The 26,420-nt window shown below is 45.5% G+C and overlaps 1 protein-coding gene across 7 annotated transcripts in view; it reads left to right on the top strand.

Moving 5' to 3' along the window:
• grid1b (glutamate receptor, ionotropic, delta 1b) overlaps positions 1-26,420 on the top strand; it is a 218,995-nt gene that overhangs the window by 170,912 nt on the left and 21,663 nt on the right. For 6 of the 7 annotated variants that reach the window (XM_035533704.2, XM_035533703.2, XM_081697690.1 and 3 more), the window contains 4 exons: positions 7,513-7,566; positions 16,823-16,996; positions 20,069-20,230; positions 20,900-21,019. In XM_035533704.2, the coding sequence (XP_035389597.1) occupies positions 7,513-7,566; positions 16,823-16,996; positions 20,069-20,230; positions 20,900-21,019 (510 nt within the window). The remainder of the gene's footprint in view (positions 1-7,512; positions 7,567-16,822; positions 16,997-20,068; positions 20,231-20,899; positions 21,020-26,420) is intronic. The other variant, XM_081697688.1, reaches the window with a different exon arrangement.

Here is a 26,420-nt window from a genome sequence, read left to right as displayed (position 1 = left end):
TTTGGAAGTTCTGAGAAGCTCTGCCGATGGGCTCTGCTCTCGTGGCGGCCATGAGCAGGCTGCGTCCCTGAGTGGCCTGTGTCGGTTTCGTCGCATTTCGAGCTAATCTTCAAAGCCCTTGCTAAATGTGAGCTTTTCATCTGTCATCTGTCCCTTACTTGGTGATCTCGAATCAACCGACCCTTTCCCTCTCCCATGCGACCGTCTGGACATGTCCGTTAGCGGCGGTCCTGTCGTGCTCTCTCCTTCTGTCGTCCTGCTGTGCTCCGTGGCGCCGCCCTAGGGGGCGACTTTATTCGCTGAGCTGCGTCAGTCAGTCTGACAGTGTGCTAACTGGGACTAAGCAGCCTTTTTGCCTAGCCCTGCGGGTCCAGGCCACCAGCAGTAGGTCACTTCTGCCCACACCACACAGGCAGCAGGCGGCTCGTAGGGTCTGATCGTGTCCCTCCAGGAAAAAAAAAGGCCTGGCGAGTAACTTAATTTGGTAATTTGAGACCCTGTAGGGAGAGGCCGGGGAGGAACGTTTAGCAAAAGTTGGTCAGCATGTGCCTGGTGTTTCCTTGGCTGTTAGGGACTACGTGGAAAGTGCCGTTGCTGGGAGAAAGGAGGGATGTTTTGACTCGTTCGCGGCTCGTTGACACCTGCCGCGGGAGTCCTCGTGTCCCACTGCTGAGATTTACACCTCTGTTTCCCTTGGGGCGTAGGGTCAGAGCCTGTGACTTAGACCACTGCAGGCCAAGATTCCAGCTATAAATCCGCTGTTTTGTGAGCCACAGGAGAGCCAAACACCTGATCAAGTAAACATTTCCGACGTCACATAGAAAAGATGGTTGCAAAGATAATCGCAGCAGATCAGGGCGGAGTCAGAGCTGGTATGGGTGTGGACGTGTGACTGCCGATGGCTCAGTGATTGCGTGGCTGCCCCGATTGGCCTGTGCCGGTGCCGGAGGGCACTGACCCCGGTACCGGCACACACAGACCTGACGGCATGAAGATTTTTGTGAAGAGCATGCTGCTCACTCTTCATATTTATCAAACATTTATCAAACTTTGATGTTATCACATTGGGAGGCGGGGCTGGATTCGGAGGTGGGCCGTCGTTTTGACGAACGCAGACGTTTTATGGCGCGCAACAAGTAAAAGGAAACCAAAGCACCAGGAACACTTGCCGATAACAGAGCACAAGAACGTAAAGCGCAGACCAAACGGTTTAGCGCAGGACAGGGTAGCTGAAACAGCCCGACTAAACAGAACCTTAAATACACGCATTAACAAGGGACACATGGACCGGTTAACAAGGGAGGGGCGTGGCAGTGTAGGGTCATCTTAATCACAGTCGCCTTAATCACAGACTGTTAATCACAGACTGTTAATCACAGACTGTTAATCACAGTCTGCGTTTGCACCAACGATGGCCTGATGGAATCGGCCCACTTAACTCCTTAGCTGTCTCCACACGCTTTGCTGACAATGTGGCCCTCCAGCTTCCAGGGGACATCAGAACAACTGCAGAGTGTGTGACACTGGCCAGGTATGGTCCGAGAGTGTGTGTGTGTGTGTGTGTGTGTGTGTGTGTGTGTGTGTGTGTGTGTGTGAAACATGCTGAGTATGGTCTCAGAGTGTGCGCATGTAAAACAGGCCAGTTATAAACCTAGAGTGTGTGTGTGTGTGTGTGTGTGTTTGTGTGTGTGTGTGTGTAAAGCAGGCACAGTCCGAGAGTGTGTTCACCATGCCATAACTCCCTTCAGCCGAGGTGGGATGCTGATAGTTTTTTTTTTTTTTTGTTATTCGCAGTACATCATGTTCCTTGTAGGCATATTAAAATGGCACCTCCTGCCGCCAGCTGTGTGCAACCTGTGTCTGCTGACTGTACGTCTGAGATGAGACGTGAGGATGGAATAAATATGGGCCATCGAGACAAGTTCTTATACAGCATAATGAAACGAGCACTCGCAGACAAGACACGCCAACCCTAGAATGCACCGGCTGCTCTTGGCTCTGCCCCTTGCCCGAGACAGAGGTAGACACCAGAGACGTCTGGGCAGAGGCCTGCCTTGTGTGTGTGTGTGTGTGTGTGTGTGTGCGTGTGTGTGTGTGTGTGTGTGTGTGTGTGTGTGTGTGTGTGTGTGTGTGTGTGTGTGTAGAGAGAGAGACAGAATGTACTACATATTTTGTTTGTTTTGAAAAGAAAAACAAAAAAAACATCTAGACAATGAGTTCACCCTCTTTCTGGATCTTCATAGATTGTTCAGTTTTCAAAACGTCACCTTTATATCGATCTTACTATTGGTAACACGCAAAACTAATGGCTTCAAAAACAACTCATGTGTTTACCCAGACTGCAATGATATCTACATTTTTAATACATCTCTGACATTTGTATTGAAGCTCATTAGCATTATGCTAATGTGGAAGATGAATACAGGGAGTATTAAAAGGATCAAGCATTCTGGGAAATGAAGGTCTGCTGGTAGGCTGGATCTCCTGGACTGGACGCTCAGTGCTGATGGGGGTGGTGTTAACAATAACACCAGTGAACAGCCACGTCTCCTGGGTCGAGCGAACTCTTACAGTGTTTATCTGTGCCCATTTGGACTCAAACGCACATCGTATGTGTTAGTTCGACACAGTTAATTCCACTCCAGGGATTTTGGCGTAACGAGATTGGCGGTAGTTCTGGTGTCTGTCTGTTTCTGAAGGGGGGAGACCGGGGCCCTCGTGAACAGCCCTGCTCGTGCGCTAACACCGTATCGGTGGGTTCCGCAGATGCTCCAGGGTTAACCATGCCGTCCGACCAGAAGCTGAGATCACCGCGGCTCCGACTGCACTGTCCAATCAGACGCAGAGATCTACCCACTGCTGTGACCCGCTGCCCGCTGTAGTTCGGTGGTGCCTGTGCTGAATTCAAGGATCCTCTCACCCAAGAAGACACTGGTGTTGATCAATATTCCCATCATGGAGATTTGTTTATACCTCCACCTTTCAGGAAAGACCTCTGCAGGTCTCGAAACCCTATCTTGCAAACACGCACCGCTCCCAGAGGCACGCGCAGCCCGACGCAGCCCGCAAAAAAAGCCCCACCGCCGCAGCGGTGCTCTGTCACCATAGCGACCAGGGACCTACTGTAACTTTTCAAAGTCCCGCTGAGAATTGGACAGGATCGTGCCAGCTGGCGCCGGAGACGCAGTGTGGGGAAAATCGAATTCAGATCCGCGGCATCTGCAGATGGGCCACTTCGACTCTTTCGCGAGGACTCGATCGGGGGCGTCCGTGGCGCATACGCGGATTTATTAAGGCGAATGCGCGCCACTTCTCATCAAACAGGAAGCGCGATAACAAGGCAGGGCCTGGCACAGCTGTCCGCTGTGGCCTGACATTACTGCTACTTCTCAGGTGCTGCTTCTGTGAGAACTGAGCATCATTACCATTCCATGACTAACTCAGAACTTTAGAAAGCAAAAAAACAAAAAAAAACAAAACCCTGAGCCGTGAAATAGGATGCAAAGAGCTTCGTTCTGCTATTGCATTATGTCTCTACAGTGCCCTCTATACTGATATATCTGCTCTATCTATACTGCACCTTAACAAAGGCATACCAAAGACTCATTCTGTTTATACCAAATCTCACCCAGCAGTAGTAACACTGTAAGGCTTAATTTAAGTCTGGGGGTTAGCCTGGGAGCAGTTATTTTGAATCTGAATTTGAATTCGAATTGCGTTTTTCTCTACGGCTTGAAACAAGCCAGAGATGGAGATCACATCTTATAAATTTACTTCGAACCAAATAAGAAAGCAACAACAACAAAAAGAAGGTTTATTTCAGTTGCTATGAGACTGCACCTCGATACTGCCCCCCGGCAGCTGACCCCTCCCAGGATTGCTGAAGATGAGAGAAGTCCCAACAGGACCATATTTGGGAGTCTGCGTAATCCCTCCATCCAAACATCAGAGGGAATCCGTGCATCTTTCATGACCGGTGCGATGTGGCGAGGGGTGGGGTCTCTACTATCCTCCGGTACCTTTAAAAACGAAACATTCGGTTCACGTCGTTCCCAGCGCGAATGATCCACTTGCCTGCCACGTGCGAGATTCATAGGAAATCCATTATAGCTACGAGTTAATGCCGGATTTGCATCGCACACCTTCCTCGAGTATATCTAAACTGACGGATCCCTTGCCGCCTCCCCCTAACAAGAATAAGACATCGACAGCAGAGCATCCCCGAACGTAGCTTTTAAGTGCTCATTAATTTGCTTTATTTAGATGACTGACCAAATTCCTGGGAGCTTTGATAAAGAGAGGCAAGTGACAGCATGATGTCTACATTATTGCGTGATCATGGTTAATCGAGGCAAAGACGTTAAACGCAGAGCGGGGCCGCCTCCCCCTTCGCATATATGATGGCATGTGGCTTGCTGTGCACTCGTGATCTGATGGTCATGACTGTGCTCGGAGGGGTCACTCGCTCTTTTTGCCGTTTCTCCCTGTCAGGCCCCGTCTCCGCAGCGACGCAGTGCGAGACTTTTAATTGGACTATTTTTATACCTGCATTGCAGTGCCTTCCGGAGCCCTTGTGTAGCAGTAATTATGGTACGAGTATTGGGGCAGGAGCTGCCTGTCTGGGGTGGGATTCTGTGCTCAGTCCTCGGAGTTTATGTGGTCAGTAAGACGGAGGGAGGGAGAGAAGCATGCAGTGCTGACCTCTCTTTGTAAAAACCCACGCACAAAGCTCCAGGGTTAATGCTACGCTAACCGTGTTTGCGCCCTGTGCTTAAAGCAGGTGACCTCCACCGGCCCACGCTGCCTTTCTGCTCAAGGAACCGGGTCACGGTCCAATCACCACCTCGTTAGTGGCTCTTGGATCTTCTGCGCTCATGCCGCGGCCTCTGAGAGACCCTCCCGCCCCCTACGCCTATCATACACTCCAAAAATCACAGCCCCCTCGCCTACAGGTGGAGAGGACTATACAAGCACTGGCAGCCACTCTGCTGCCCGGTCTCTAATCAGAGAGCTGCAGAGAGTCAGTTTGGCGGGGTGGGGCGGGGGCGGGGCAGGGTGTTGCTCAGGGTAGGGGCTCGCTCGTTTTGATTCGCTCCCTGCCTCTCCTTTCCGCAAGCCATGTCAAACCATGCGAGGGCTTCGCAGTTGACGCATTAGTCCATCAGATTAGTCAGCTGTCAGGAGGGAAATGTCGTGGACATGAGCTAGATAGAGAGAGAGAGAGAGAGAGAGAGAGAGAGATGTCGCGTGTAGGAGGGCAACCCTACATGGACAGCATTGCGGAGACAGCTAACTGAACAAACGTGTCAAGGCTGGTGTCAGGAGCGAAGGAACAAGCGCGTGCTGCCTGCTTTGCCTGATCTCTGCGTCGAGGCTCTATCAGCTCCCAGCAGGCAGCCACGCATTCCACCCTAAACAACAGTGTCTTCTTTCTGCCGTACTTTCCCGCGTATGCCTACGCAGGGAGAGGCGCTCATGTTGGAAAGGCCTGAGTCGCAGTAGATAGCGGGAGGAGAATCAAGCAAGAGGCAGAAGATCACTGGGACATTTTGAACGCGTTCGAATGCAGAGGGTTACTTATAACATAACTCGCCATCGCAGAACCAAAACAGCCTAGTGGAGATACTCAGACTCCTTCCCTCTCTGTTAGTGTGACGTGTCATGACGTAGTACTAGCTCTGTAATGTGTTTGAACAGTCTATAATAGCACCAGGCCATGTAGGCTGTGGTATTGTAATTGGATCCCGGCGAACTGAAATCGCTAATAAAGCAGAGTGTATAGATACATGCACAGAAATGTTCACTGTATATGAGTAAAACCTTTTGTTTTTTTGGGGTTTTTTTGGTCTGTTGTTCACAGCTGTACATGCATTCATTTGTAGATCATATAATATGAATACAGCTATGAATATTACCCATTAAAGTTCGCATGACTTTAAAATCACCTGGCAAAGCGTGGTTTGAATTGAGGTGGCCAAACTACCTGAGTTGGTTTTTTTTAACTGGACAAACTACCTGGGTTGTTTTTTTGACTGGACAAACTACCTGGGTTGTTCGTTCGCCTACCTGCCTGTTTTCTTGTTTGTTTGGTCCAGTGATGTAATGGATGCTGTGATATGGCAAGCACACTTCGGGAAATCATTCCCAAAGTTCTTATGATGTTATATATGATGAATTTTACATGAGTTCTGGCACTTTAGTGTAGTCCTAAAGTCTTTCAAGAAGTTATTATTTTGCTCTGCATTGTTTGTGTATGTCCATGGAGGTTGCAGGCTTCACTGGAGATAGGCAACGCCTTGCTAATAAAGGCCCAGATGAAAGAATCCATACGGACACATCTCTGATCCAACTCCACAAGCCACACACTGTCTTTTACACATACTGCGCCCAAGCACTGCATTTCAGTTTACCAAAAAAGCACTTATAAATAAACAAAAATATAGACTTGTCACTGCCGATAACGACAAGTATTTCATGGGACGTGTATTCAACCTATTATATCATAAACACTCTTCACTGGTTTACATGTAGTCTACATTTTTAACCACCCAAAAATATTGCCTGATTTAACAATGATAGAAACACAGCCCTTTAACTGAATGTTTCATTAACATGGCTGGTTGGTTCACCCTGGTTCTAAGTAATGGACTTGCTCAGAGGCAGAGCTATATCCCGGTGACTGTTTACATGTGTAATGACATCTAATGTAAGGAGAATAAATGAGACAGAGGAAGTCCATCTGGCCAAGCCCACCTACTTCAGGACATGCTCTCAGGACTCGCTCTCAGGACTCACTCTCAGGACTCGGTCTTAGGACTCGCTCTTAGAACTCGCTCTCAGGACAATCTCAGCACATGCTCTCAGGACTTGCTCTCAGGGCAATCTCAGGAGATGTTCCTCAGGACTCACTCTCAAGACTCCCTCTCAGGACATGCTCTCAGGTCATAGTCCATGGGTGTGCATCAGGCCACTGGGTCTGCTGATGTTTGGCGTACACGCATCTCCTACGCAACCATACTGTGTTGACGGCAGAATGTGTGCATTAAACATGAGGAAAAGCCACATGAGAATGGACGCAATAGTTTCAGCGCTGGTTATAGAAGACTGAGGGAGGCTTTGAAGTCCTGTATGCCTAGACATACTGCATGGATCAGTTGGAACTTAAATGTCTTATATGGGCATGGTTTTGTCTTTAAGCGCTCCTTCATAGCAGAGCGCACGCCAACTTTGCAGCGGACCTTTGTGCAAATGTCACGTGTGAAGGGTGCAGGAAAGAACGCCCTCGTCCTGATGAACGCAGCATGTCTATGAACCAAGCAGAGGGGCTTGTCCTCTGAACCAGCTGCGCTACGGTCTACGCAGACATGACGGCCTCTCTCCTCCCCGGGCCTCATGGCCGGGCCGGGTCAGGCCAAGCGAGCCCGGCTGCGGCCTCGGGAGAATTCTGTTGCTCCCTCTTCCTCAATGACTGCTCACTCATTCTCCACTCTGTCTCTGTGTGTCTCTCCACAGGCTGTAGAAACGAACCTGGCCTCCAAGGACAGCCACTGGGTGTTTGTGAACGAGGTAAGTGCTTCTCCCTGTCTTGTGTTGCAGATCACGCAGTATAGATTCTTTGTTTCAAGAAAATGGCAAGGAAAAGATAAAAGAAAAAAGAAAAAACATGCCCCCGGTGCGGCGTTGCCGGCACACGTGAGACGAGCAGGCCCGCTGCAGTGTGTGCACCCTACTCATCATTCTACTGTTGGTGCGGAGGAAAAATAACCCCGTGATGTATCTTTTTTTACTAGGTTGAGGTGTGATGGCCTGTGTCATTTTTCAGTCTGAAAGTGTGTCCCTGCAGCGGCACAATCAATTTTCAGAAAATAGGAATCTGTGTATTTAGCAGTAGGCTGTGCGACGTATGCAGTCCTCTCGAGCCCTTCATCAATAGGTCACCTTCAGTGTCTAATTAAAATGTAAAATGAGGTTGGAAGGCTTAGGGGATTGTGAACCGTTATGAAATTACTTCTTAAAGGAGCTTTATCCAGAAAAATCAGAGATTTCAGTGATTTATCCTTTGTACACCGAGAAGTTTGCATTTCTTAAGAGCTTCGGAGTTGGTTCAATTTGTGACACTGATTCTGTGTTTTCTTTTTAAATATGCCCACCTCCCATGTATGCCCCTGATCACCAGTGAATGCATGACCAAATGTCTCCTCCATGTCAATATCAGGGAGAAATGAGGGGACAGGATAAGTTTGACAGGCCATGTAAAATGTGCTGGCGTCAGTCAACCAAAGGCTCTGATCATATACTCCCGGAAGAGAGCAAGAACAGAACAGAGTTGGCCTGTGTCAGTGAGGTCAGCAGCTCAGTCCATCAACTTCCACTTCGCTTAGCGCACTTTTCGAGGACTGTACCAAAGAAATGGATGCAGTGCTCAATTCAGCCGTGGACTAATCTTGACTCGCCAGCTGGCTCCACCCCTAGTACGGTCAGCCAGTCAGGGCCTTGGGATATTACCCAGCATGCCCAATGACACATACAACAGCCACTAAAAACAGCATGCGAATTCAAAGGGAGAGAGAATTACAGAACATTCATAATTTAATTATTAATAAAAACACAAATAATGATAATTATCAAAGAAAAAATGCCTTTTGAGGAAACTGAATTATTGTTGAACCATTATCTCATTAAAAGATTTATTTTATTGCTGTAGATTAGGTGCAAGAAATGGCAAAACTAAGTTAATGTAATTTATTTAATAGACTTGAGCAGTATATGAATTTAAATACATATGCGTTCAAATACAGCTGCAGACAGACTCGTTCACATTTTTTAATGAACAATTCAAGTACTTAATTTTTTTTTTTTTAAATATATAATCGAAGCCAAATTCCTTCTCTCAAAGCATTATATGGTGCGTTATCTACACCGCCTGAAGACATTCTCTCTGTAAATGGTGTTTCACCCTTGTGAAGGGAAGGTTTATATGACAGCAACCTATTTGATGAGTCTAACGTTATAATTTGCACAATTTGTTTAATGCAACAAGTGGACAAAAGTCAATATGCAAAGGAGGGCATGAGGTCAAACTGCGCTTCATTTCCTAGGGCAGAAGGCATCTAGTTGGAGGTGCGCTCCTACTGCAGCGTTCCCTTCACTGTAGTGGCTACGTAGTGAAATACGCAGGGAGGTGCACGAGGTGCACTATGTAGGGAGCAAATTATGTCCCTAAGACCTCACAGAGTGCACTATGTAGGGAGCAAGTTAATGTCCCTAAGACTTCACAAAGTGCACTATGTAGGGAGCAAATTATGTCCCTAAGACCTCACAGAGTGCACTATGTAGGGAGCAAGTTAATGTCCCTAAGACCTCACAGAGTGCACTATGTAGGGAGCAAGTTAATGTCCCTAAGACCTCACAGAGTGCACTATGTAGGGAGCAAATTATGTCCCTAAGACCTCACAGAGTGCACTATGTAGGGAGAAGTTAATGTCCCTAAGACTTCACAGAGTGCACTATGTAGGGAGCAAGTTAATTTCCCTAAGACTTCACAGAGTGCACTATGTAGGGAGCAAATTATGTCCCTAAGACCTCACAGAGTGCACTATGTAGGGAGAAGTTAATGTCCCTAAGACCTCACAGAGTGCACTATGTAGGGAGCAAGTTAATGTCCCTAAGACCTCACAGAGTGCACTATGTAGGGAGCAAGTTAATTTCCCTAAGACTTCACAGAGTGCACTATGTAGGGAGAAGTTAATGTCCCTAAGACCTCACAGAGTGCACTATGTAGGGAGAAGTTAATGTCCCTAAGACCTCACAGAGTGCACTATGTAGGGAGAAGTTAATGTCCCTAAGACCTCATAGAGTGCACTATGTAGGGAGCAAGTTAATGTCCCTAAGACCTCACAGAGTGCACTATGTAGGGAGCAAGTTAATGTCCCTAAGACTTCACAGAGTGCACTATGTAGGGAGCAAGTTAATGTCCCTAAGACTTCACAGAGTGCACTATGTAGGGAGAAGTTAATGTCCCTAAGACCTCACAGAGTGCACTATGTAGGGAGAAGTTAATGTCCCTAAGACCTCACAGAGTGCACTATGTAGGGAGAAGTTAATGTCCCTAAGACCTCACAGAGTGCACTATGTAGGGAGAAGTTAATGTCCCTAAGACCTCACAGAGTGCACTATGTAGGGAGAAGTTAATGTCCCTAAGACCTCACAGAGTGCACTATGTAGGGAGAAGTTAATGTCCCTAAGACCTCACAGAGTGCACTATGTAGGGAGAAGTTAATGTCCCTAAGACCTCACAGAGTGCACTATGTAGGTAGAAGTTAATGTCTCTACGACCTCACAGAGTGCACTATGTAGGGAGAAGTTAATGTCCCTAAGACCTCACAGAGTGCACTATGTAGGGAGAAGTTAATGTCCCTAAGACTTCACAGAGTGCACTATGTAGGGAGAAGTTAATGTCCCTAAGACCTCACAGAGTGCACTATGTAGGGAGAAGTTAATGTCCCTAAGACTTCACAGAGTGCACTATGTAGGGAGCAAGTTAATGTCCCTAAGACCTCACAGAGTGCACTATGTAGGGAGAAGTTAATGTCCCTAAGACCTCACAGAGTGCACTATGTAGGGAGAAGTTAATGTCCCTAAGACCTCACAGAGTGCACTATGTAGGGAGAAGTTAATGTCCCTAAGACCTCACAGAGTGCACTATGTAGGGAGAAGTTAATGTCCCTAAGACCTCACAGAGTGCACTATGTAGGGAGAAGTTAATGTCCCTAAGACCTCACAGAGTGCACTATGTAGGGAGAAGTTAATGTCCCTAAGACCTCACAGAGTGCACTATGTAGGTAGAAGTTAATGTCTCTAAGACCTCACAGAGTGCACTATGTAGGGAGAAGTTAATGTCCCTAAGACCTCACAGAGTGCACTATGTAGGGAGAAGTTAATGTCCCTAAGACTTCACAGAGTGCACTATGTAGGGAGAAGTTAATGTCCCTAAGACCTCACAGAGTGCACTATGTAGGGAGAAGTTAATGTCCCTAAGACTTCACAGAGTGCACTATGTAGGGAGCAAATTATGTCCCTAAGACCTCACAGAGTGCACTATGTAGGGAGAAGTTAATGTCCCTAAGACCTCACAGAGTGCACTATGTAGGGAGCAAGTTAATGTCCCTAAGACCTCACAGAGTGCACTATGTAGGGAGCAAGTTAATTTCCCTAAGACTTCACAGAGTGCACTATGTAGGGAGAAGTTAATGTCCCTAAGACCTCACAGAGTGCACTATGTAGGGAGAAGTTAATGTCCCTAAGACCTCACAGAGTGCACTATGTAGGGAGAAGTTAATGTCCCTAAGACCTCATAGAGTGCACTATGTAGGGAGCAAATTATGTCCCTAAGACCTCACAGAGTGCACTATGTAGGGAGCAAGTTAATGTCCCTAAGACTTCACAAAGTGCACTATGTAGGGAGCAAATTATGTCCCTAAGACCTCACAGAGTGCACTATGTAGGGAGCAAGTTAATGTCCCTAAGACCTCACAGAGTGCACTATGTAGGGAGCAAGTTAATGTCCCTAAGACCTCACAGAGTGCACTATGTAGGGAGCAAATTATGTCCCTAAGACCTCACAGAGTGCACTATGTAGGGAGAAGTTAATGTCCCTAAGACTTCACAGAGTGCACTATGTAGGGAGCAAGTTAATTTCCCTAAGACTTCACAGAGTGCACTATGTAGGGAGCAAATTATGTCCCTAAGACCTCACAGAGTGCACTATGTAGGGAGAAGTTAATGTCCCTAAGACCTCACAGAGTGCACTATGTAGGGAGCAAGTTAATGTCCCTAAGACCTCACAGAGTGCACTATGTAGGGAGCAAGTTAATTTCCCTAAGACTTCACAGAGTGCACTATGTAGGGAGAAGTTAATGTCCCTAAGACCTCACAGAGTGCACTATGTAGGGAGAAGTTAATGTCCCTAAGACCTCACAGAGTGCACTATGTAGGGAGAAGTTAATGTCCCTAAGACCTCATAGAGTGCACTATGTAGGGAGCAAGTTAATGTCCCTAAGACCTCACAGAGTGCACTATGTAGGGAGCAAGTTAATGTCCCTAAGACTTCACAGAGTGCACTATGTAGGGAGCAAGTTAATGTCCCTAAGACTTCACAGAGTGCACTATGTAGGGAGAAGTTAATGTCCCTAAGACCTCACAGAGTGCACTATGTAGGGAGAAGTTAATGTCCCTAAGACCTCACAGAGTGCACTATGTAGGGAGAAGTTAATGTCCCTAAGACCTCACAGAGTGCACTATGTAGGGAGAAGTTAATGTCCCTAAGACCTCACAGAGTGCACTATGTAGGGAGAAGTTAATGTCCCTAAGACCTCACAGAGTGCACTATGTAGGGAGAAGTTAATGTCCCTAAGACCTCACAGAGTGCACTATGTAGGGAGAAGTTAATGTCCCTAAGACCTCACAGAGTGCACTATGTAGGTAGAAGTTAATGTCTCTACGACCTCACAGAGTGCACTATGTAGGGAGAAGTTAATGTCCCTAAGACCTCACAGAGTGCACTATGTAGGGAGAAGTTAATGTCCCTAAGACTTCACAGAGTGCACTATGTAGGGAGAAGTTAATGTCCCTAAGACCTCACAGAGTGCACTATGTAGGGAGAAGTTAATGTCCCTAAGACTTCACAGAGTGCACTATGTAGGGAGCAAGTTAATGTCCCTAAGACCTCACAGAGTGCACTATGTAGGGAGAAGTTAATGTCCCTAAGACCTCACAGAGTGCACTATGTAGGGAGAAGTTAATGTCCCTAAGACCTCACAGAGTGCACTATGTAGGGAGAAGTTAATGTCCCTAAGACCTCACAGAGTGCACTATGTAGGGAGAAGTTAATGTCCCTAAGACCTCACAGAGTGCACTATGTAGGGAGAAGTTAATGTCCCTAAGACCTCACAGAGTGCACTATGTAGGGAGAAGTTAATGTCCCTAAGACCTCACAGAGTGCACTATGTAGGTAGAAGTTAATGTCTCTAAGACCTCACAGAGTGCACTATGTAGGGAGAAGTTAATGTCCCTAAGACCTCACAGAGTGCACTATGTAGGGAGAAGTTAATGTCCCTAAGACTTCACAGAGTGCACTATGTAGGGAGAAGTTAATGTCCCTAAGACCTCACAGAGTGCACTATGTAGGGAGAAGTTAATGTCCCTAAGACTTCACAGAGTGCACTATGTAGGGAGCAAGTTAATGTCCCTAAGACCTCACAGAGTGCACTATGTAGGGAGAAGTTAATGTCCCTAAGACCTCACAGAGTGCACTATGTAGGGAGAAGTTAATGTCCCTAAGACCTCACAGAGTGCACTATGTAGGGAGAAGTTAATGTCCCTAAGACCTCACAGAGTGCACTATGTAGGGAGAAGTTAATGTCTCTAACATGTGTTTCACTGCCTAGCGAGGTGTGCTCCCGCTTCGGTTCCTGCCTTTCGCTGTAGGCCCCTCGGTGCCTTATCACCGCACTGCAACACAAACGCACTTGCTTACCTCCAGTGTCTCAGACGCCAATCGCGAGAGAATTATATATCCAAGCAGATGGTGTATAATCAGTCGTATGTGTGCATGTTTACTTTGGGAACCTCTGACGTGGCTCCTGTCAACTTCACAAATTCTGTCACTGAAACACTGCTCTTGTTTGACTCCGGTTTATAAAGATTGCTGTTAACGTGCCGGGACATATTAAGAGCAGCTGTTAAATATTCAGAAATGCAGCATCTGACAACACTGTGCAAATTGCCTGTTCTGCATAATTCAGAAGGGGTGAGACCAACTAATACTGCACGGCCTCAAATCCCTTGTCCTTATTATTTATTCAGGTTGTGGTGCCCATTTTATATTAATAAGAGTGCACTGGGAAAAAAAGGATTACCACTCACCGGCCATTTCAATTGCAGTCATTACCAATACAGGCATTAACATCGCATCCCTTTTCAATAAGGTGTTTAGCGGTGTTTGGTCAATATTAAATGTTCCACTATGCCCATAAACTAGACTGTCGTTTGGACATGGCAGACAACAATAGGTTTTTTTCCCTCAGCATCCATCTGTTTTCCAGTATAGAGGATACAAGATTTATAGCCAACTGAAACACGAGAGACTGCAGCTCAGGCACCAGTTTATTTGCTCTCTCATAACACACCAATTTAAGCTACCGTACCCTGATTGGCTTTATACAAAATTAGAAGTTTCAAAATATGCATCATCCCAGGCATCCAAACACACTATTTAGCCTCATTAGGATTCTGGCACATGTATTGGGGCTTTATGCTAAAAGTATCTCCCAGCTTGTGCAGCGTGTTAAAATCATTAGCTGTATTCAGACAGTTTGCCTCCCATGCCAGACCTGAGGTACGTCAGATGCTCTTGAGTTTATTTATGATATGGCATGTTTTTTTTTCCACTGGCACATGCTGTCATTCAAACAAACTTTAGAGGATATTTAACTTATTTGTCGGGAATTCACTAGTCGTAAAATCCTTTGCATTCCATGCTGTTCTGTAAACAATGGCTAGTGCATGCATACTGGTGTATGCAATAGGTCAGAACTAATGTAGGTGGACCTGCAGAAAGCCACTGGTTGAACAAGTACACTTGCAAAACAGCTTAAGAGCTTGACCTGTTATGTGCAGACCTTTGTCACTGCTCCGAGCCCTGCCCCGAGCATCTGAGACACGTTCGGCTTCTCTTAAGCAAGCAGTTTCCTGTGCACAGAACTCCAACATAACCCCTCCTCCTCGAGCTCTTCCGCTCAGATGTTTGAAACAACGGAGTGTGAAATTAAGAGGGCCATTGCAAGCCTCCGGGCATGGTGGGAACACTGTCAGGCTTTTAGCGTGAACGCACCACAGATCTCCCAGTCCTACAGCCTCTGGGGGAGCGTCAGCGGGCCCACAAAGAAAACGGCTTAAAATTGGAAAAGGATGTTGACTTTGGCACCTTTTTCTAGGTCACCCCCTTACCTGTTCCCTCTAGCCAGGGAGCGAAGGAGAGAAAGAAGGGGACATCATGCCTCTGGGACCTTGTAGTGGTCTGCTCCGCTTTCATCTGCTATTTTACTCGCGACACTTCGCCGCTCGTGAGCGGTGCTCACGAGTAGCAGGCGCATGGCGTCTCACTGATGAATATTCCACGACCGGAGACATTTGTTCTTAATTTATTTACAAAGCGTCTGTGCCCTCAAACTTTCCATTTTATCTTACAGAAAGTGGGTAAAGCCATGTAAGGATATGCAGAGGAAGGACAGGGCCTCGAGGGAATATTATGAATCTTTGAAATCCTTTCACAGCTGCCGAGTTTAAAAGGACATTCAAATTTTGCTGTGCCAGCAAAGCTTCTTAGCTGGACTTTCTCTACAATTTTCATCTAGTGCTTTTTTTTTTACGGCCAAAGACAATTCTGTAGATGCCACCTTAAAATGACAAAAATGTGTATGTGTAAATATGTATATATACATATATGTAGATAGATTTGTATTATGACATAAGCAGGAAATTACCTTTCTATACCCTCACGACTATGAGGCAGTGTATAATTTTACAAACACGATCAGCAATTATTATGTAAATACCAAGTCATAAAGGACGCCTAATGTTAATTCTGACCTTTTCCTTCCTCGCTGCTTCTTAAAAATAGCTGTTTATATCTATTAGGATGTGTCGCGATGATGCAACACTGAAACTCCAGTCTGAGTCAGACGCATTAGAGGAGCGCCAGTGCACGCAGACGTGTGTGTGAGACAGGAGGGTCCATGCGGAAGAGACAAGGGTCAGGATGGGAGATGGCTTACTGATAACAGCCCTTCAAACGCAGACTGAAGACCCGTCTATTTGTGGAATATTTAAATGACCGCTCCTATGTTGACTAAACTCTAGTACTTATTGTAGGCTGTTGTTTATTATGCTGATTGTTGTCTGTTATAGATCTTATATGTGTTTTGCACTTCTAGGCATCAGCATTGATTCCTGTATTTCAACAGTATTCTAGTTCAATTGTATATTGGACTCTAAGCTACTGTACTGGCTCGGATGGATTCTATGAATAAATGACGAAGCACTTTTGTAAGTCGCTCTGGATAAGAGCGTCTGCCAAATGCCAAAAATGTAAAGGTAAATGTAAAATGACATAATCCCTGCCGCAAGGAGGTATGAGACACCTCACAAATGCCCATACAGACTCAAAGGTCTCTTCAAAAAAATGTGTATGACTTGCTAAATATGAAACAGTTTTTAATGACTTTAACTGTGTTGTCATATCGTTTAAGAAAACTCCTCCAATAATTTGTTCTAGTCACCACAGTTCTCCAACGTGCATAGTGATTTTTTTCTGTCTTCTCCTCAGTCTTTGTGGCAATTTGCTGAAACCAAGGTGTGATGTCCTTTTACATTAGAACAGGATGATACTGGACGTCATTACGTGTCCGCACCCCCGAGAGCTGAACAGAGCTCATTGTGTGACCTCATAGCTACAATTGAGCTACATTTCGAAGCTTGAACAGGAGCATCAACAATAATTGCCTCCACATTAAGGGCATTAAAATATCCAATGGAAATGATTGCCTTATCATTATGTACTATTTTGAAAATTACCGCATCAATTCAGCTTCTGTTTTCTTTTGTGATAATGCAGACAACAAGCAAATGAAAACAATGAACAGAATACACAACCATTGGCAATTACAAACTCACCTGTTACCTGTTAAGAATATAGTTAGTCATATGAATAAGTTTCCCATAACATTGTCAATGACTCTCTCTCTCTCTCTGTCTCTCTCTGAAGGAAATCAGTGACACGGAAATCATGGAGCTGGCCCACAGTGCCTTGGGAAGGATGACGGTTATCCGTCAGATTTTCCCACTGTGGAAAGACAGCAGTGTGAACTGCATGAGGAACAGCCATCGCATTTCGTCCCTGCTCTGTGACCCTCAGGAGGGCTACCTGCAATCACTAGAGGTCAGTTTCCATTGGTACACTGTCACTGGCCGGGTCCTCAAGGGAGTTCCACAAGTGCCAATCTTTGGCCTCATGTTGAGTCGATACATTTATGCTAGAACATGCCTCAAAGGCAGCTAAATTCAATTGGCCTGAAACTCTTAATGAAAATATATATTGCTGTGTGAATGCTAATATTAGATTGACACCTTGAGGCTAGAGGGTATGTCTCAGTCTGTGCTCTGGCATTTTATGATTGCGTTTGCTGCTCAGTAAAACATGTAGGTGTGATTGCTAGTGATTCCTGTCATGTAGCACCTACAGCTCAAAATAAACAATGAATATTTTAGTTAAGGAGGTAAGGTGATGAAACCTATTTATATATATATATATATATATAAAAAATTTCAATGTGTGATGAAACCTTATGCAGGATTTACATTTTCAGGACTGCATAAAGTCCTTTCATTGCTGCCTTGTCTTCAGTCAGTGGACTGGGCCCAGGGTGGACACTTGCGTCCCGTGATGTAAGGCAAGTGTCCAGTGGGGAACAAGTGACAGAGCTTTGCTCCAGCTCCTTCAGCAAGTACTCTCCTCAATAATCCACGCAAAAGAGGGTTAAACGCTGGCCGATGTTAGCTCACCTTCAGGACAACAGGACCAGTGGTTCACGGACGTGAATCCGGCCGTATTTCGCAGTTTTGCAGTTTCCATGGAACATCTCCCCACTGCATGACACGGAGTCAGCTAAATGAACTACCACTGTGTTCCCATCTGTCCTTCACTGGTCAGATGATAAAAGACCCCAGTGGTAGATTCAGACCTTTCATACTTTAAATGAGCCCTTGCTACAAAAAAAAAAACACGGAAAATCAGCCGTTACCCCTTTTCGTGTAATCAGTTATTTTAGTTTTTGATTTTGTACTTTTACATTGAAATTACATTGAAATGCTAAATATACTTTACCATACTTCATGTGGACATTTAATAATAAAACTTGCAATAACACTTCATATTATTGTTTTTATTTGGTAGAATGTGGAAAAAACAGTGGATGAACATTCATTGCAAGGGCTCAAATAATGTTTATAGAGTACAAGGCTAATCTGCAACCTGACACATCCCATTCTGCACCAACCACTCAGCCAGTCTTGTATTTTCATTGCTCAAAAATCAGACTTCAATTGCTCAACAAGCAACACAGTGAGGTCAGAAGGTTTATTTCATACATAAAACAAAACCCAGCAACTGGTTGGCAGAATTAGAGAGCGCACTTTGTCAAAATCCTTCATTCTTTTTCTTCCCAAGTTTTAGGACATCAGAGGGTTCGATTCTAGTCATGGTCTGGTTTCCAGTCGGGTGGGGGCAGGGGGCTGCACCACCCTCCCCAGAAGATGCCCCCTGGCTTGAAAAGTGGCACTAGTTACCCTGAGCATTAAAACTCCAGCCTTGCATCAGAGCTGCTCCACCTCTGTCTCACAGCAGTTAAAGGACAGTTAAAGGATTAGTTACATGATGCAGGATTATTATTGTACTATTGTACTATTGTAACTTCTGGTAGTAGTTATGATAACACTACTACTAATACTACCAATCATCATCATCATCACCATCATCACTGTTTCGATCACTAAACCCAACTTAACCTTAACCATCCATAAGCTCTCATATGAGTTGCATCTGAGTGAAAGCAAAATGACTTTCTTAGAGGGGTGTGCTGATGGACCCAGAATAGTCCTGCCTGGAACTTCCTCTTGTGGGCTGTGAGTGTGGGTTGTGTGCGCTCACAGGCCTCGGCCCAAAACGGCCCTGTCAGTGGGGATGACGCCATGCATTAATTACAAAATGCCATTGTGAGACATCCCTCTTGGCTGAGCAGTCAGGGCTGTCTGAAGCCCACCTGGATGTCAGGCGAGCCTCTCTGCTGGGTTTTTACAGCATTTGATTCATTTCGACTCCCGACACACATCTGGGGGATGTTATGCGTGGTGACAGGTTTTAGGGGAATGTGTCACTTATATAGTCTGTGTGTATACGCTATGTGTCTATGTGTGTTTGGGTCTCATGGGAACCATTGTGTGGATGATAGATTCCAGATGTGATATCATCCCCATCCCCCATCCCCAGTAGCGTTCCTCAATCACAGACATCCAAATTCACACGCACACACACACACACACACACACACACATGCACTGGCCCCATAAAAATTTAAGGGCCAGTTTCCTAGATTAGTATCAAGCTGAGACTAAAAGGGAATTTCAATGTTCACTTGAAAGTTACAACTTATCTATTCCAAGACTTTGCTTAATGGATATCCAGAAAGCTACTTATGGACTTACTCAGCCTACTCAGTACTGCACATAAATACAAAAAAAACATTTAAAAATAAAGAATACAAAGACAATTGGTAATAAAACTGTGCTACATGGGGAATTGTCTGGTAAAATCGAAAAACTATCGGTTTTTGGTTTGGTTTGTTATTTATTTCGGTTATTAATAATGAACTTTTTCAATATGTATATTTTACACTCACTAGACACTGCATTAGAAACCTCACATTAGACAGCTTAAATAATTGTTTGGTTAGTTTTTGACCATACAACCACTGTGAGATGGATATTTCTGCATGACAGACCACTCTTAGCGCAGCATGCAAATCTGAAGGAGACTTTGATGTGTCAGACTTGTACCATCTCTAAGCCACTAATCATATCAGTGTCAACACTAGTAGTAGTAGTAGTGATTAGTGTTGACAGTGGCTCGCTTCCCAGATAATATCTACTCAGCACTGGTCTTCTGGTTAGAAAATGACCAGTGATGAACAAGATATTGGGCGACTGCAAACTGTGCATGCAAATAAAATTTCATCCTGCGGTTGGTAATTGTATCCTTATAAACCATATTACAAGATTTAAAGAGTCAGGTGTATTTACAGAGGTCATTTAGTGTAGGTAGAAGTTAATTGTTTCTGATAAAGTGGCTATTGAGTGTATTTGAAGTACACAATTTCCCAGTCCCATAACATTGTCTGTTTGCCATTAGGAATGTATTGATTTCCGATGAAGGTTGCCCTGTGTCTTTCAATTTCAGGTGTCCAACCTGTACCTGTACGACAGCGTTCTGATGCTGGCTAACGCCTTCTACAGGAAGCTGGAGGACAGAAAGTGGCACAGCATGGCCAGTCTGAACTGCATACGGAAGTCAACCAAGCCATGGAATGGGGGATGGTCCATGCTGGAAACCATCCAGAAGGTACAACCCCCAACCCCCCCCCCCCGTGATATTTCCTCCCAGTGCATAACTCACGGTAGCTGTTAGTAGATCTCTCATTTCTACACTTTATTGTACTTTCTGGGCACGGCAGGATAAAGTGACAAGCCCCTGGAGTCGCAGAGTAAAACATGAAGTGTATGAGACACATGCTTCCTCTGCTATATGTCCGAGCCCCAGACATGTTGCTGTTTAAAATGCAAGTGGATGTTTCTGCCCCAACACCCCACCCTCACGCCCACTATGCTCCTTCTGTTACACTCTCCTTTGTCGGGTGTCCTCTTGGTCACTCGGGGGCTCTTATGTTGGCCCGGTGGCCGGGTTTCTCCAGCCAGCGTCTGTTGGATAACTCGCGGCTTGCACGATCTCCAATTTCATGCTTCTTTCATGTTCTGTGAGGCACAGAGAGCTGCAGAGAGCCTTTAATCTGTCCCCGGAGGCTCCTAGCACGGATAAATGTGTTTCTGTTTCTCCGGCCTTGTCCATGTTAGCCAGGCAGCGACGGTTGGTCTACAGCTAAGACAGTAGCCTCACCGTGATCATTGGCATGCGCTTTCTGATCAAGCTTATGCTTATACAGGCGCTGAGAATCAGCTCTAGATGTGTTGCCAAACTGGCATGTCCATTTTAAAAGTTGTCTCGACTCTTTAGGGGCGCATCACCGGACTCACTGGAGCGATGGACTTCATGGCGAACGGATCCAACTCGCATGTCCAGTTCGAGATTTTGGGCACCAGTTTCAGTGAGACCTTTGGAAAAGACATAAAACGAGTAAGTTGGAAGAAAGTCCAAGGAAACGCTGGCCCACTGAGCTCGAGCCATTGAGACTTTATTTACCACAGGCTGTGCAGTTTTAGGAAAATGTAGCAAAACCTTATCGAAGACCAAAACCGAAATCTGCTGTGAAAGCTTCAGCCCATGGTGTGTGTTTCATCCTTAGTGAGGGCAGCTGTTGGTGCAAACTTCGAAACGTGTCGGCACGAATCTTAGTTTTTTGTTGTTTGTTTGCATCACCTCTGACCCTCTTCCTTCAGCATGGCACACTGTAAAGTACAGTACATTGCACTCACTGTGGCTGCCATGTAATGCATGTAGTGTCACAGGGTACATGGGTCTCGTGAACTAATTTGAGCAACACACCAAAGGTACTCTTGGGAGCTGAAAGTGTAGAAAGGGAGCTGGTGTACATGAACATTCATAGGGTCCTAGAGGCCAATAAAAAAGGACATTTTTTTTTGGAAGCTACATGATACCAGAAAATAGCAAAAGCATACGCTGTTCTGTTTTGCCACGTCACAAAAAGCCCAGGCAGTATAACCATCACCATTAAAGAGTAATGTTAAAATTACAATTAAAGAGTAATGTTACAATAATTTTTGAAGTAGCATTTATATTTAACACCTAGCAAAGAAGCCTGAAAACAAGGATTAGCTAAGTTGCTCAGCTGACTTGTTAACAAGGTTGTCTTCATGCTAATTATAATAGCCAATAAACAGCGATAAATCATTCAACGTTGAATCACAGCGTTAACACTGATAGTAAAATGACCTGATTTTAAATCTTATTGCATTCAGTCACTTTAGCCTCACCATTTAATTCCATTTGAGCTAGTGGACATTTCATTGTTATTTCAGTGTAAAACAAGCTTAAGCTTGAGAGGCTTTCAATAAGGGAAGTCTTTATGCAGAACGTAAAGGAACTTGTTGACAATTTGAGTTTGACAATCCAGTTAATAGAATAATACACTATGCACTGATTTATCAGATGCAAATTGTTTTTTTAAAGCTGCAGTAAATACATACAACTCAAAAACTCAAATGTAGCACGTGCGCCCAAGGTTTGAATTGGTCATGACATCTCACGCAGGATAGTGAACCTACATGTGTCATCCAGCATGTAAACCAGCTTTTAGCTGATCTGGGCAACAAGCTAGCATGGGCCAGATGATGCGCACGAACAATAACCTGTCACTGGTTCCTCTTGAAAGGAACATGGTGCCCAGTTATTGTAGTACCCCGGGGCGTAGCAGACCCTGCAGACCTACTGCCTGCCTTCTGGGCACTAGGTCTCTCCTAATAGCATGGGGTTTCTCCTAATAGCATGTGGCAAACATAAGGCTGGGATGAGTGAGTCGGTAGTGGGGGTGTAGGTGACTCTCTGAGTTGGCCATGTTCTGCGAAAGAAAGTTCCCAGTGGCTTTTATTTAGTTACTAAGCAGGCAGGTTTTAGGAAATCTGATGAGAAGCACCTTCCATAAATCTCAATCTGTTCCTTCATAATCTTGAGGATTCATTTTTTTTCTTGGCTGCTTTTTTTGGTATGTTTTGTTTTTGTTTCCACCAAGATTTTGGGCCCCATCTATCATTTGAAATAAAGAGTAATGTAAATTGCAGGAGAGCGGACTGAAACAGTCCACTGGTAATGAAGATTTAATCACCCTGCATCCAGACTTGAATTATGAACCCAGCATATCGCATTATGGCCATTAGGATCCTGAGAGGCTTGGCCATTTAGCTCGCACACACACGCTCACAGGCGCACGCAGACCCACACACACACACACACACACACAGGCGCACGTGGACCCACACACGCGGAGACACACTCTCCCACTGGGGCGTTGAAGCCCCCTCATACGCTTGGCACATTTATTAGCTGTAATGAAAGGCAAAGACAGCTAATGGCACGTCAAGTGCACTCAGCGCGGTTGTTGTTCTTTATTAGAGCTCTATCCTCATTTTCCTTGCTAGCACCTCCCAACAAGCCTAGAATCCGGCCGACTCCATTCCCACCAACTATGGAGACAAATGGAGACCGTTGCTGTTTATTCGGTATACGGCATGCTTCTGAAACACGGACACGTTCGCTCCATCTCCTGCCTGAATTAGAAGCCCTTCAAAGGCGGACGGCAGGCAGGAGACTCCCGCACGGGCCTCGAACACACGTCTTCGGTCACCCGGGCCGTCAGTCTCGATGTCTCGGATGCCTCTCTCATCTTATTTCAGTTTCCCATCTCTCCAGCGCGCTTGGCGAGATGCGCTCCCGCTTCTTCTCCGAGCAAGCGTTTCCCGTTAGGCAGCACGGCTGGTGGATTAAGCGTAATGGAGATTGAGATGTTATTTTCTCATCCCTGTTCCTCTTCGTTCTTGCCAGACTGTTTTTATTTTTTAATCTGCACATTTGTCCCTCTGGTAGCCTTGATTTCCAAGGCACAGTATCGCCGGTAGAAACATTACAACAGCTCACCCCCCCCCCCCCGCCCCAATCAGCCACCCACCCCAAATCTGGCCAGATCCTAGTGGGTCCTATCATGATTCAAAACGTCATGGCGATATAATGGGGCAGGACTAACATCCCTTTTTTCTTCATTTCTTATGGTGCTTCCAACCAGGTGGCCTCCATGCAGTAATCTCCAGTCAACCACACTTGCTTGTGGAACTTAAGATGGCAGGGACATGTTAAAGAAAAAAAAAAACTCTCCCAGACACCGCTTCACAAAACTAACCCAGCACACTAGCAGCTGCTTTCATTAATGGTCCTGGAGTCCCTCAAAGTTCAGTGCGAGGGTCATTCGCAGCACACATTGATGCTGCTGAGGTTTATGGGAAATAATTGGGGAGCAGTAGTGAGCAGACGCTCAGAGAAGGCCATCCACAGCCAAGCTCTCAGCATCCCCATGGCCGAGCCATTAACCTTCCAGTACCACTGTAGTCCAGTTAAGAGGGTCTGATGAGCAGACTCATAATTAGTCTAATTTATCTCACTTGTGGAAAAGTGAAAAAGCTCCCTGCATCCCTCATTTCCTAATGCAGTGTAATATGTGACAGACCCTTATTACTGTTTTCATGCAAAAAGTGGGTTGTTTTTTTTTCTGTTTTTTTCCTTTACGCCATGTGGTGATAAAAATTAACCAGAATTACAGCATAATTGGGTCAAAAAGAACAGCATGCTGAGGGCAGTGCATGCAAAACCACTGCCGCCGAGCTATGGGAAATTAACTGTGGAATCAATTTTGATTCGTTCAAAGTTCAAAGATTTGATTAATTCAGAGAGTCTGCGATGGTCAGCTCGGCCCGGATAGGAGCCGACAGCAGCGTCTGACCCTCTGATAGACAGCAGACCACCATCTCTCAGGTTTCTGGTAAGAGGGTGGAGAATACATTTAGTCACATTAGCATTTAGAATGAGCTATTCATGCGCTCCTTCTTTCTGATCTTCTCTAAAGGACCGGGGCCAGGGGGAGGCCCTGTGACACACCACAGGTGTTTGTGGACATTGTGGACCCCTGGGCTTTCAAACCCTGATTGGATCACAGCTGGGTCTGTTGGCTTTAATCTCTTCTGGAGCGACAGCGTGATATGGGATGGGTTTGGATGGTGGTGGTCGGGGGGAAGGGATCACAAACTGTGACTATCTATCTTCAGGCAGCTATTTAGTCAGGTTGGAATCCAGCAGCAGACATCTGAAACACGCTGGGTCCCATCAGAACTTTGGAAGGGTTGAACAAGCATCCACAGATTGTTCGGGTCCCATTACCATTTCAGTACAAGTCACAGTCAAAAGCAATAAAGATCAGTTACATGCTCTAAGTATGCCAAATTAATTTGTCATGAAAGGCGAAAGAGCGCTCAGTGTAATAGGTAGCCCACAAAATCACTATCTACCAAGTGACAGCATCAACATTTCAGCTCAGCCTCCGCAGCGCAAATTTAATTGACAAATTACCGACTCACTTTTGAATGAGGTCTTCCTTTGCTAACAATCAAACCACTCTTTGTCAGATTTAATCTCTGTGAGTAATCGTTGCATATGTAATTAGATTTGCAGTATTTTTACATTAGTATATTTACTTAATTTTATTCCCCATTATCCAAGTATGATTAATGGGTGCACAAATATGTAAACAAACATGTTTGAGGTATCTACAAATATGTCTTTCACAGAAGGAATAGGGTAAAAAGAAATGAAACAGTTTGTTTTGTATGTCCTTCGAGCATAATATTACCCTCTTGAGTTCCTTCAAGTCTCTGTTCAGGTGGTCCATCCATCAAGCTCTCAAATTCATTTGTCATCATCCAGAATAGTTTGGCATGGCGAGGTGACATGTGACAGGGCCTTGACGAATCGCCACCCTCCTCTGTTGCCCCGCCCCTCTCCCTGCCCGTGAACTTTCCTCGATCATCACTCCATGGCAGCGGGCTCTCCCGACGGACACGGAGGGCCGGCGTTTAACCCCGTGCCTGCCGGCAGCTGATTTTCCCTCTACAAGGCGGTAGTTAGCCACCAGGCGGGAACTGCGCAGTTCACACGCATGTGTCCCACATGTGTCATGCATGCGTCACTTTTGGAGCACATGCTTTCTGTGCATACCCCTCACAGACACGGGACAGAGGACCTGACACAGGTTCTGGAGCTCTTATGGGTCTCTGCTCAAGGTCTTTTGAAGAATAAGGCAGGAACACAATATCAAAAAGTAGCACGCTTCAGAGAAGGGGCCTAGGGCATGCTTAAAGCAACTTGTGGACTGAAAGTCAGTGATGTATGATCCATCCACATTCTCTGTGGTCCTGTGGCTTTATACATTTTAGCATGTATAACTACTAAATCTATAAAGATTATTTTCATGGAGTTGGAGAAAGAGTTACAAAGCAATTAAACACAATAACAACATTTTTATTAAACCCTTAATTGATATCACTGCAAGATGGATGTTATCTCCATTGGATAACCAGAGCAACTTGTTAGATGTAAATTGCTAGGCAGATCTAAAACTATCATCAGTTTGCCAATCTTTGTCTTTGTGTCCAGATTAGCCACTGTTTCAGGTCAGTCCCATCACATCTAAGCCTCAGCTCATATCCCTTACAACGGAGAGCTTTTGCAGAGGTATTTAGACAGTTCTGGCCATACCTGATGCTCACTGCAGAGCAAAGCCTGGACCGCAGGCGGTGTGAGTGTGTAATCAGGGCATCCCAAGTAGGAGAGGGACCGCTGGAGAGATGGATGGATATTACGACTTAGAAAATGGGGTTTTAGTGCCCCAGGTATGCGATGGTGTGTCTGTGTCGTCTATGGTGGTGTTTACAACATTTTGTTAACACGGTGCTTCGGCACAGCATCTAATTTTCCATTAAAAAGCCGGGAGGAGAGAAATGTTCAGGAGTATTGGCTA

The sequence above is a fragment of the Electrophorus electricus genome, chromosome 15 (genome assembly GCF_041902795.1).
Source record: "Electrophorus electricus isolate QZ-2024a chromosome 15, ASM4190279v1, whole genome shotgun sequence".
Lineage (NCBI taxonomy): Eukaryota > Metazoa > Chordata > Actinopteri > Gymnotiformes > Gymnotidae > Electrophorus > Electrophorus electricus.
This window is presented reverse-complemented; position numbering and strand designations above follow the sequence as displayed.